This window comes from Hetaerina americana, unplaced genomic scaffold (genome assembly GCF_022747635.1).
Source record: "Hetaerina americana unplaced genomic scaffold, ioHetAmer1.1.p SCAF_5, whole genome shotgun sequence".
NCBI lineage: Eukaryota > Metazoa > Arthropoda > Insecta > Odonata > Calopterygidae > Hetaerina > Hetaerina americana.
The window spans coordinates 38,265,004-38,277,438 of record NW_027287095.1 but is presented as its reverse complement, the minus strand read 5'-3'; the positions used below and the strand labels follow the sequence as shown (position 1 = coordinate 38,277,438).

Genomic DNA, 12,435 nt, shown 5'->3' with positions numbered 1-12,435 from the left:
TCTATGATTTTCATTTATTCTGTGAGTTAAAGCAACATCTATAAACACCTACTTTCTGTTAGCAGCTGGGATCAAAGTATCAAAGCCAGGGGAATGTTTGGTTTATAGCATGAGGCTTGATGGCAGCCCCTTTGATATGTTTGAGATTGGCATGCATGTTTCTACATGATATACTGACATATATATTCAGAGGAGAGACAACAAATGATAAAATTAATGATTTATATATGATAAACTATACCCATTGGTTCTTCTTCAGTGGTAAACAAAACAATGCCTTAATTAATGGTATATAACCCTCCCACTCCACCAATTACTGTTTACTGGTAGGAATATAATTAGTTGCTAAATGAAGACTTTTAAGTAACAATCATTAACGACTTTACAATATTCTGTGATGCCTTCTGCTCCTGGTCATTCCAAAGACCATCTTCTAATTCTCTCTCACACATCCTTCCTCAATCCATCTATAAAAGTCTTCCTAGGTCTTCCATAAGGATATCACTCCAAAATTTGCATAGAGATGCTCTCATTTTCCTTGCATTTATCCACAGTCTTGATTGCCGTGTTTTTATGTCCGGTACTTGGGTGTTATTCAACTGCATAATTTCTCTAATTATTTTGTTCTCATCCTTCCTCTCTTTGATTTTTAAGGTGACCTTTCCCTAAAGTTAATTTCCTTTTTCAACGATTGTCTTTTGGATTTTCTATCATTGGCCACACTTCATAGCTACAAGTTACAATAATGTGTATGATGGCATTGTTAATTCTATGATTGTTTTTTTTTTCAGAGAAGGACTGGTCCGAAAGTAAATTGCTCAAAAGAGATAAGTCATTTTCCTTGAATGCATCTTTCCCATTATATCATGTAAAATTGAATTTTTTAATCAAATTAACCATAATCATAACAATACTCAAGTAACCAATAATACTATTATTTAGTCTCAACCTCAACTAACAAGACAACCTGACACCTCCCACTTTAAAATAAATATTCATTCCACATGCATTCTATCTCCCTTCATTTCATACAACATGCCCATCCTTTTCCTCCCCCTTCCTTGCTTGCTTAACATTCTCTCCTCTTTCAGTCCTCCACATCCCATCGCCAATCAATATTTACATTCATTTTTCTTGTCTCCTATGAATATTAACCAATCCTCTCTCTTTTCCATCAAGCCTTGAATTTTTTTTAACTTTCCATCAACTTCAATATTCCCATCCTCATACCCAATTTTCAAAAGCCTTAAATTGGAGCATCGCTTGCTTCAACTTTTTTGCACCATACAAAAACAGGTTCCATTTCAAAGTTTTCACTAATATTTTCTTGAAATCCTGACTCAATGTCCCTCTCATCAACTCCCTCCTTCTCGTGAAAGCTTTTATGCCTAATGTAATTTTTCTTCTGATGTCCATACTACTTCGACCATCTTGGTCTAATATGCTTCCAAGAAAGGTAAATTGTTCTACCTGATCTAGTTTTCACCCTATTACTTTAAAGCTTAGATTTTCTCTTTCTCAAAAACCTTATAACATTTATTGTTTACATCAATTCTCATCTCATACCTATTTACCCTCACACCTTAGACTGATTTTCTAAGGCAATCAGCAATGACTGTAACCCCTTTGGTAATTACAGGCAGCTAAGAAAAACCTGATCCACCACAAACATGATTTGATGAATTTTCAGCTAACATTTATTCTAATATCTAGTTCTTCACAGGCCTCTTTCACCATTTCTACATATACATTAAAAAGCATGGATGTTAATGGACACCTTACTCCTCTTCCTAACACTGTCCATCCATCACTTGCATTTGAGGTATGTACAGGTTTAAGATAAGTCACCTAGCCCTCCTTTCTACTCAATCATAAATTATACCACCATTTCTCTATGAAACGACTTCTCAAAATCAATGAAACAAACAAATACATCCCGACTGTATTCTGTTCCTCCCTATTAGTGACCTTATTACTGCTAGGGCATCAGGAATACCTATTCCCTTCCTTAACCAAAACTGATGAAGCCTTAAGAATTCATTTGCATTACTCTCTATCCTTTCAATGCTAATGTACCAATTCTTCATAAATTCCATGGGTATAGTATTATTATTCTTACATCATATTTTACCATTTCCCAAAGTAGTCGAATATGGTATTATTCATTGGTTACTAGATTAAAATGTTTACCAGATATCTAATTTCACCAGTAAATCCAGGATGATCTTTAGTGTGGAGACATTTTTGGAGGAACAAGTGGATAAATATTTAATCAAATCAAGTCGGTACTTTTACTGGAAGAAATCCATCCACAACCATGGTAAAATACACACTTATAAAAATGAAGGGATTACAGGTACATTGTGCATCATTTGAACTACTGGCTGCAGAAATGTATTATAGTCCATAGGTTTTCCAGTCCCAGTTGTCATACAAATGTGATTGATCAGTATGGCTGAGTTCATTCAATTTGGAAATGACCTTGGTGACATTTATACAAGACTGATATGGCAGTGTTGAAGAAATCCAATGAAGAAAATATAGTCTCTAGTCTCACAAAAAAATCTCTACCAGCCTCTTTGAAGTGGGCATCTGTAACCACTTCATAGACTATTCTTTGAGGCAACTTCAAGAAATTCCAGCATTGAGTTTCAAGAAATTCTTTCCTGAAATCAATCCTCAGTGGGCCAGACACTGTCCCACAAAGCAAGTGTAATTTCCACCACAATAAAAATCATGCTGGAATTCACTTCTTATTTAATAATAATGAAGAATAATCAGAAGTATGAAATTATTAGCATATCATGTTTAAGGTAACTTAATCTTTACAATCCTTGATAGGTTCAGTAAATGTTAACTTCGCCTTATTTAATACATACAGGGTTCGTCCGGAAAATAAGTGTACTGATTTTTTCCCGCCGCTCCAAGTGCGCCCAGCACCGCTCTGACGGGCTGCGATTGAAGGGGGGTATGTTGGCAATCGACGCTGAAAAAGGCAGTCGGCTCTGAGCTGTGGTGTAGTGAGGAGCTCTGTTAACGCGAACCTCCACGCTCGACCCACGTCACGGAACGCGATGCTGAAGTTTTTGGAGCAGCGTTATTCCATCAAATTTGCGGTAAAGCTTGGGAAATCGTCTACCGAAACTGTCGGTATGATTAACCAGGCTTACGGGGAGTCAGTCATGTCCAGAAACATGATCTTTCGGTGGCACAAGATGTTCGTGGAGGGCAGAGAAGAGGTCGACGACGAACCACGGCCTGGACGCCCATCAACGACACTCACCGACGAAAATGTGCGAAAAGTTCGCGATGTACTGAACTCTGATCGTCGTCTTAGTGTTCGGATGATAGCAGAGCAGTGTAATGTGCCAAAAACAATAGTGCACGAGATTATTAGGGAGCAATTACAGATGCGAAAAATTTGTGCAAAGTTGGTGCCGAAAGTGCTCAGTGATGATCAAAGACTCAATCGCTTGGAAATCGCGACACAACTTGCGGATCACTGCAAAAATGATCCACATTTTTTAGAGAACGTTTTAGCGATAATAAAGCGAAATTTTTTAGCGATACGGGACTTTGGACGCCGTCAAAGAGGCCGTGACGACGTGTCTTCGAGAGGTTCCCGATGATGCCTTCGCGGGAGCGTTTCAGGAATGGGAACGCCGCTGGAACAAGTGTATCGACTCACAAGGGTCCTATTTTGAGGAATATTAGCTTAAGATATGTAAAAGTGTAATAAATTTCTTTTCCTGAGCTCAGTACACTTATTTTCCGGACGAACCCTGTATATAAGAACGATTTTTCATTTTTATATCAAAGAATGTGTCAAGCAAATAATTTTCTTCTTAGACTCATTAGCTACGTATTGTTATCCTTCCAAAGACAATGGATTTGTATTCACTGCCACAATTAAGAAATCACACCAAGTTATGGTGTCAAGTGTGCTCAACTTGCATAAACCATGGTGGAACATACTGAATGAGTTAAGAGCCTGGATATAAATCAACATCTGTAACTGCTGAGAAAATTCCAAAGGCTTGTTTCGAATCAAATACAGTCCAGTACTCCAAATTGTGAAAGAATAGAGTCATACCAAAAATTGAAATTTCATTTCTTCGTAATAAATACATATGTAACTATAAAGGTAAATGAACAATTCTATTAAGTTGTAAAAACAACTGTAAATATATATTGTAAAATAAATTTCAACGTAAATAAAGTTTTTCTTTTAGAGATTTCACTTCATAGTCAACATAAAATTCATAACAAATGTGTGTTCAGAATATCGCTTCAAGTGTTTTGGTCATGACCAGCTATAATGAATTAATATAGCATCTTCATCTGTTCCATAACTTTTTCTTGCCTCGTCCATCATTTCAAAAGACATCACACATATTCCTGAAATATAGCAGCACTTGGATTAGACTCCAAAAAAATGAAAGCATGAAGTGAGAAATGAAATCAACTGACATATTCACTTACTATTTCTAAAGGCAGGATTTCTGTACGAAAATTTTTGTCTAGAGTAATCATACCCACAGATAACTATGTAGTGACCTGAAAATTAAAAATCAATTTTCAAGATAAACATTGTAACAATACGTGAAGCAATATTCACAAATATGTCATGAATGAAAATAACTATCACTAATTGGACCAAATAAATCAACATTTGACTCAGTCATAACTGTTATAGTCAATTTAATCAACTCAATACTTGAATGTAACATGACACAACTTAGCTAAAAGACATGGTAAAGATTGTCTTTTTAATTTAAATATAATTGGGCAATGGTTGAAAAATGAACTTGAATAGTAAAAAATAACTCTGATGAATACTGCTACCATATTTTCTTGAATTGTTTTATCAGATGTAGGAATTGGCTGTGCAATCAACAGACTGAGAACAACATCATTTCCACAATTTCTCTTGGTGTACCCTTGGGATTCATAGTTAATTATCAGTAATAAGGTTAAAATGGTAAATTTATTAGAAGTACTAGTTGCATTACCTAACACGTGAAGAAATAATGTTCACCACAACCCCAAGGAGAAATATAAGGGTGGATGATTGTGTCTGATATTTAGCCCATAACTAACGCCCACATGAAATAATGGAATAAGAGGGGACAAGGGGAAAAAGTAACACTCCACAGGACATTTGAGCAGAATAGAGGGCTTCTGGTTATGGTCGGCAAACACCACTCTAAAGCACACAGAAGATCCTCTGACCAGACAGAGCTAACTGAGCTACTATTTTTATCAGATGCAGGCAAAATGAGTTAAATTAACTAGGACACTAGCCCAAATTCTGTAATTTTGGTAGCCCGAAGTACTAGAGTAAATTCAGCCATGCCTGATCCATAAACCACATAATATCAAATATTTCCAGCATAAGACATACCAGTTCCTGAATTCAAGAAGAGCATTAAACCCTCTCATGCCATTTCTGACCTCAAAAATCGGTGCACCATTGTCAGAAGTTTTTTATTGTACCCCATTCAGCTGAATTTGAAAATCCTGTCTACTGTGTCACACACTGACATTGTCTTAATAACTACCCTATGGAAAGGTGACTGTTAAAAATTGAAGCATCCAGTGTTGGTGATAAAAATTTGCCACATTCATTGAGAAATGATCCATTCTTTCATTCCCATATCAATTTTTTTAATTTCTGATTTTGAGAGAAATTTTTCCACAAATAATATCTTCAGTTAACTTGATTTCAACAAAAGAGCGAATAATCCATTATGACCATACCATAGACATTCTGACAGAATTAAGTCATTTTATTATACATGTTGCTGAGCTGGTGTCAATATATACAGGGTGCATTCCGAAAGTAATGCAATTGAATTTCCCATGCCGCTCCTGTTGTTCAGAGTGGGATGGAACCATTGGTGGGGGGGAGGGACGCTAATCTTTGCCACAAAACCGGTCTCCATACTCTCCAAGCTGTGAAAGTGGCAGGACTTCAGCTATGGTAAACTTCTCTGAGCTGACCATGCCACGAAAAAAATGGAATCGACGATCAAGCAACATTAAGCGATTAAGTTTTGTGCTAAACTGAAAAAAATCTCTTGAGGAGAGAAACAAAATGATTCAAGAGGCTTACGAGGACTCTGCTCTGTCCTACTCACAAGTTTCGAGGAGTTTAAGGGCCTTTAAGGATGGCTGGGAAGAGGTTCACAACCCACAACACTCTGGACGACCATCAACCAGCAAAACCAACAACAAATGTGTCTCATGTTCAACAATAGTTGGACTCAGTCCATCAATTGAGTATCATGATGGTTGCCAATGAACTGAACTTGTCATCTACTGTTGTGTTTCACATTGTTACTGAAGATTTAGCAATGAGGAAAGTGTGCGTCAAGCTTGTGCCCAAGGTTGTCAGACAACCGAAAGACAACCAAGTGGAAATTTCAAGTGAACTTTTGCAATGTATTAAAAATGAACCTGGCTATTTGGACAACATCATCACTGGTGATGAAACCTGAAGACCTAGAACCGAAACGCCGAAGCTCTGAGTGGTACACCCACCAGTCCCCCAAGCCTAAAAAGGCAACAATGAAATAATCAAAAGTGAAAACATTGCTCATTGTCTTTTTTGACAGTAAAGGAGTACTCCATAAGGAGTTTGTTCCTCAATAATAGACAGTTAACGTTACCCACTACGTGCATGTGCTGGAAAGACTACGAAAAAGGGTCATCAGGACGAGAAAAGATACCTAGATCTCTGCTACCTAGAAATTCCATCACAAAAACGTGCCTTGCCACAATGCGTAACAAGTCCGTGAGTTCCTGGGCAAACACCAGGCGCCAATGCTGCCCCATCCCCCCCCTATAGTCCTGACATTGCCCCAGCGGACTTCTTTTTGTTCCCTTAGATTAAGGAAGGCCTGAAAGGAACCCATTTTTCATTCATTAAAGAAATCCAATCAGCCGTGACGAAGACCTTGCTAAAGATCCCTGAAACCACCTTCCACGGTACATACCGGTCATGGCAGAATCGCTTGAAAAAATATGTTGAGGCACAGGGACAGGACTTTGAAGAATTTTAAATGTTTGTGCAAATCTGTTCAATAAATTAAATAAAATTTCACTAACCATAGGGCTTAATACACATTAAGTTCTAATCTATTAAAGAAACCTTCAGGTTGATTACTTTGAATTGATATCACGAAGTTTAAGGGAAAATTCACTTCCTACTGTCATAGCATTAATGCCTATTTTTCAATCGATGGCAATAAAGTTAGTGAATACTACTATTATTTCAGCTTTTCATGACCATCTAGGATTGATAAAAAAGTGAAATTCCAATTCCCATTCCCAATTATAATGATTACTCAATTCAAATAATCAATGCCTTATGATGGATGAGTGTCATTTCAAGTCCCTGTGTCACCATTTTTCATATAATCCAACAAAACTAAAGATCTGTAGATACTTCATTCCATTCATTACAATAGTTTTTGGCCAGGGCTAAAAACTCCAACCCCTTGTCACTTTCTCACATCCATTTCTAACCTGAAAATTAGCATTTATGAGTAAGCATGCATGGCTGGGGTTCATCTCTGTGGCATAGGATTGAGCCAATAGTAGACAGACAAAACCATGAGAGTAGTTTGAAAAGATTGTGCAAAAATGAAAACTAATAATTTTCATGACAAACCATTTCTATTTTTCAGTGTAGAATTTTGCCTATCTATGCTCTAGTTAGTTGATACCCTCCAAATGATGTGATTGTTCCAATACTGCAATTGCAAAATAGGCATTTGTTTCCTCAATCGCCACCTTTTTTAAATAAGGTCTCCTTCCTGCCAGTACTTCCTTCATTTCAAAAAGAAGAACAAGGAGTATTCATATGGAGGCTAATCTGAAGAATAAGGAATGAGCTGGAGCATTGTAATGATGGAAAGGTAAGCCATAAACTTCCATAGAGCCACCATAAAGCCACCATAAACTTCCCAGCTGAAGGCACATTGTCTTCTTTAGTCCAGACTTCCTGCGGACAATCCATTGCTTGGATTGCTCCTTGGTTTAAAACATGTTGGGGTGTATCAATATTTTGTTCGCGGTGATGAAGTGACACCTAAAAGTCAGTCGATTTCACTGAAACAGCATCAAACCAGCCTTGGAAATGTCACATTATTTCATTTTTGGTTAACTAAGAGCGATTGCCTTGGCCATCTTATACATAACTTTCCCATGCCCAAAATTTGATGTAAAGTAGTATATGTATTGACAAGAGATGTCCACAGAACTGACAACCTTTCACATCTTCACTTATCTAGCATCAATAACCATATCATGGATTTTCTACCAATGATTTCTGTACCAGTGATCTCAAGAGGACTTTCAGAACATTCAGTATATCATGTATGAAAGTAAAATTTTGAAACCAGTTATAAACCATTCTCATAAAAGGTACAGATTCACCATGTTTATCAACTTTCTCTTTAGCCTCTTGAGGTAATTAGCCTATCATGAAATAATGTTTAATCAAGACACACAATTATTTTTTCATCCATTTCCCCAAAATCATTCAACTTGCAACAAATGAATGCTTAGCACAGAGTAATAGACTGATCTGGCTTAAACTTTGCGCGTTCCATCAAAAGATGCAGATAACTGAAAAACTTCAGAACACACTAATGATGTCATCTCTCTGGCTTTGCACAAACCTTTCAAACTACCCTCCAATATAAGTCTTCCACAATGGTCTATTTTAGTGACAGCAGATTCACTGGCATCGGGCTCAGTGTCTTTGTTTATAAAGTGCTCAATGCAGAATTGCTCATCTTATTATAGATTACCCAAGTGCACTCAGATTGGTTGATTCAAGAAAAAGGTACATCCAGATATTCTTGGTTGAATCTAGGTTTCCTGGTAATTTTATGGGCTTATGGATGAGACTTGGAAATTATGTAGTGGTTTTGCTTCATGATGAGTTTATCTTCAAAGTTAATGTTGTGCAAAGAATCTGACCAAGAATGGCCTGCAATGATGAAACATGGCCTGCAATTTTCCTTAACTGAATTTCACTTCATCGACCCACTCCATTTTTCTACCACCAGATAGTCTTTGGCCAAGCAGAGGGGGTCAGCTGTGCTCGTGATATCTTTGAATCTTGTCACAATGTAGCATCTTGTGAGAGTCTTTGTTATTTTTCCAATTTTTTGGGCTGTTTCCATACCATAAACAAAAGGATATAGTGAATACAGCCTCTTTCACTTTAATCTCTCTTGGTAAACTGGGTTCTTTTTAGAGGTAAATCATGCTTTTTCTCTCTTCCTTGTGCGAGGCTTTCTGACTGGGAGGCCAATGCCTGGTAATGCATTTTTCTTAAATCAAAACATTAGTGTGCACCTGGGTGATATGAAGACATATAAGAAGGTCAAAAATCTGCACTGAACACGTCACACATGATGACAATACAACACCTGAGAAATTGTTGTCAAAGGAATGAGTCAATAGGACATACATCCTGGAAGACTAGCATCTTCAACTACATTTCCATGGAAACCTTAGACGGTTATTGCTAAACGAATAGCTCAGAGCCTTATTACTCAACCAATAGCTCACAGAAAAGGGAGAAGATTGGTTTGAAGGTAAATATACCACAGAATGTCCAACCCAAATGCAGCCTGACAGATACTAATTAATGGCAATCACCATTTTCATGCAATTAAATTGACATTTAGATAATGTATAATGATACTTATATACCGTGCTAACTCCTTTAAACAATTATATAAAAATATTTATAAACAATCATATAAAAAACAAGAGATGAACCTATATGTTGGAAAATCTTACCATGGTATGAGATGGACCATGGAAAACAATTTCTGAGTTCCATAGCAAGTCTGTTACCTTTACAGACTTCACAGTTAAGTAAATTGGCATTGGTGAGCAATATTATTGGTCCAGATTTGGCTAAATGTCTCACCATATCCTCGGTTGTTAATTTTACTTGGCGTACTACGATGCCATACTTATCTGCCTCCGCAAACCGTCTTTTAACTCTATCTTCATCCTATAGAAATAAAATTACAACCAATTTATGATGCCATTATTCATAAAATAAATAAAAATCATAAAAATTTTATACACACCTTGTGAAGTATTTTGTCATAAAAGGCTTGACCATGGTATCCAGGGTGTACTCCTAATGTGATGGTACAATACACATGCTGCATTTGATAACGTTTAAGCAAGTAACACAAATCAATGGTCCATGTGCTGAAATACAAAATCAAAGTTATCTTACAAGCGACATCAAACGCTACACTCAAATAAAAAATAAAAGTTGCACAAACCTCTTGCCAAATCCTTCTTCAGAACACACATCGTGGAAGTTTGACAACAGCTGTGCCCGTTTTTGAGGGGGTAACACCATCATTACACAAGATATACCACAATCCCAACTGAACCTCTGGCTCTGATGAAATAGTGGCATGTCAACTATGGGAGGTACTCCTACAAATATATTGAACATAAATCGTATCAAGAAAATGAAAAGATATTTACATACTTAAAAAAACTAATTCAGCGACAAATTTCAGTAAGCAATAACCATCATATATCTCCTGATGTTTTGCTTCCCTACCACTACCACCCATGATATTCAGAATTACCTATTGCGAAAGGCGAATCAAAATAACATCGCTGGATTGCAGTTGTTAATTATCCAATTTCAATATTAATGTATTTCTTCTAAAACGGCCTTTTAATTTTAATTTAGTATTCTTAAACTATGGTGAGTTAAAAAACGTTTCGTTTCATTGTACTAACCAAAGAATCATAATGAGCCTTAGATAAATACATCTCCATATTTTATAATAATGTACATCTTCCGCAGTAATTTGAAGACGTCTACTTTGAGCAAAATGGGGAAACCTGCTGGTTCTCTCATGCATCCGTATTTAATCCAAGATCTCTTTGTCATTGAAATGTAGAACATTCCTTACTTGTTTCAGTTTCGACCCCTTGCTCAGCCATCTTCCCAGGAATGATAAGACATTCAACGTGCAGCAAAAAACCTTGTTCGGAGTACTAGTGGAATGATTTTATACAACTTGCAATTTCCAAACATAAATATTACAATTTCATCCTAGATAGTTCTAGGTGTTAACAATTTTTCGCATCCTTCACCAGATAGGTCTAATCCTTCCATTGTCGTTAGTAAACATTGTAACTCGCAAACCTGACGTCTTTTTTCAAACCTTGTATGTCACTTAAGAAAGAGGGCACTCCAAACAGTAAGCGCCAGATTGTCATTTGTTTGGGTAAACCGGCGTCCGTGTTGATAAAATTCAGTGAAACAATTACAAAGTGTAACCCTTAATGCGTTTAAGTGTCTACTCTTGATAATTGATTTAATTATAACGGCCGCACCATGTCGATTGGGGTGCCCATAAAGGTCCTGCACGAAGCTGAGGGTCACATTGTGACATGTGAAACTAACACTGGAGAAGTCTACCGCGGAAAATTGATTGAAGCTGAGGACAACATGAATTGCCAAATGATTAATATTACTGTCACATACAGAGATGGCAGAGTTGCTCAGCTGGAGAATGTGTATATAAGAGGATCCAAGATAAGGTTTCTAATTCTTCCTGACATGTTGAAAAATGCTCCAATGTTCAAACGACAAGGGCAGAAAGGGACAGGTGGTGCTGGAAGAGGGAAATCTGCAATTCTTAGGGCTCAAGGTAGGTTTTTTACACTGCAAATGAGTTGTTAAGAATACCGTTCAATTTTTACATAATCTTTTTTTCATTAATTAGCTGCTCGAGGCAGGGGCCGAGGTCGAGGAAGAGGAGGATGGTCTCAAGGCGGTGGTGGTGGCGGAGGAGGAGGTGGTGGTGGAGGCGGCGGTGGCGGTGGAGGAGGCGGTGGAGGAGGTGGTGGTGGTGGAGGCGGTCGTCGCTAGTGTTTTTGAATGATTTAATGTGACTAAAAACCTAGTGGACAAGTGAACTTTAAAAGTGTTTTTGTATCGAGAGACAGGACTCCTCTGTGAAGGAAAAATGTGGGACAGCTTGAAGTTGACTTTCCTTTTTGTAATTATTCTGTATCTAGAATGGTCCACGTTGAAGTTTAATAAAGACGGGATTTCCTATTATAATTGATGTATGTGAATTTTATTGCTATCTATAAGTAACAAACATGTGCCCAAACGTATGAGTATGCACAATGTACATTATTTGAGCATCTCATACCTTTAATGGGCCAATGATAATTAAAACCTTAAATTAATGAGCAGAAGCTAGTTCCTACAAATATCACTTGGGGTGAACAATTATATTTGCACTAAGAAAATCAGCTAGTAATCTCATCTGAGCTAATGCAGGTGTAATATCGTGGAATTATTCGTCGCATTTCGAAGAAAATTGATTTACACTTTCGTCAGCTACACGTCCTAGC

At 37.2% G+C, this 12,435-nt stretch overlaps 2 protein-coding genes across 4 annotated transcripts; one reads left to right on the top strand and one right to left on the bottom strand.

Annotated features, from left to right (window-relative positions):
- Positions 1–4,160: 4,160 nt before the first annotated feature.
- LOC139693913 (protein GUCD1) lies at positions 4,161–11,202 on the bottom strand. 3 transcript variants are annotated; one of them, XM_071592246.1, is made up of 6 exons: positions 10,801–10,896; positions 10,326–10,485; positions 10,122–10,248; positions 9,823–10,042; positions 4,483–4,557; positions 4,161–4,398 (listed from the first exon to the last, which is right to left on the bottom strand). In XM_071592246.1, the coding sequence occupies exons 2-6, from the start codon at positions 10,463–10,465 to the stop codon at positions 4,304–4,306; spliced, it is 657 nt and encodes a 218-aa protein (XP_071448347.1). In that variant the 5' UTR covers positions 10,466–10,485; positions 10,801–10,896; the 3' UTR covers positions 4,161–4,303. The 3 variants fall into 3 exon arrangements, with proteins under 3 accessions (XP_071448347.1, XP_071448348.1, XP_071448346.1); XM_071592247.1 differs by lacking the exon at positions 10,801–10,896 and adding an exon at positions 10,644–10,727; XM_071592245.1 differs by lacking the exon at positions 10,801–10,896 and adding an exon at positions 10,977–11,202 and having other exon boundaries at positions 4,162–4,398.
- Positions 11,203–11,287: 85 nt separating this feature from the next.
- SmD3 (small ribonucleoprotein particle protein SmD3) lies at positions 11,288–11,941 on the top strand. Its single transcript, XM_071591857.1, has 2 exons — positions 11,288–11,720; positions 11,796–11,941. The coding sequence occupies exons 1-2, from the start codon at positions 11,405–11,407 to the stop codon at positions 11,939–11,941; spliced, it is 462 nt and encodes a 153-aa protein (XP_071447958.1). The 5' UTR covers positions 11,288–11,404.
- Positions 11,942–12,435: the final 494 nt, after the last annotated feature.

What these genes read in the sequence shown, in the direction of transcription:
- LOC139693913 (XM_071592245.1), bottom strand. Translation starts at nt 11,007, where the DNA reads ATGGCTGAGCAAGGGGTCGAAACTGAAACAA. An exon ending in GAAGAAGGATTTGGCAAGAG is followed by an intron (nt 10,249 to 10,325) that starts GTTTGTGCAACT and finishes TTTGTATTTCAG; the next exon opens with CACATGGACCATTGATTTGT. An exon ending in ATGGTCCATCTCATACCATG is followed by an intron (nt 4,558 to 9,822) that starts GTAAGATTTTCC and finishes TTTAATTTTCAG; the next exon opens with GTCACTACATAGTTATCTGT.
- SmD3 (XM_071591857.1), top strand. Translation starts at nt 11,405, where the DNA reads ATGTCGATTGGGGTGCCCATAAAGGTCCTGCACGAAGCTGAGGGTCAC. An exon ending in TGCAATTCTTAGGGCTCAAG is followed by an intron (nt 11,721 to 11,795) that starts GTAGGTTTTTTA and finishes TTCATTAATTAG; the next exon opens with CTGCTCGAGGCAGGGGCCGA.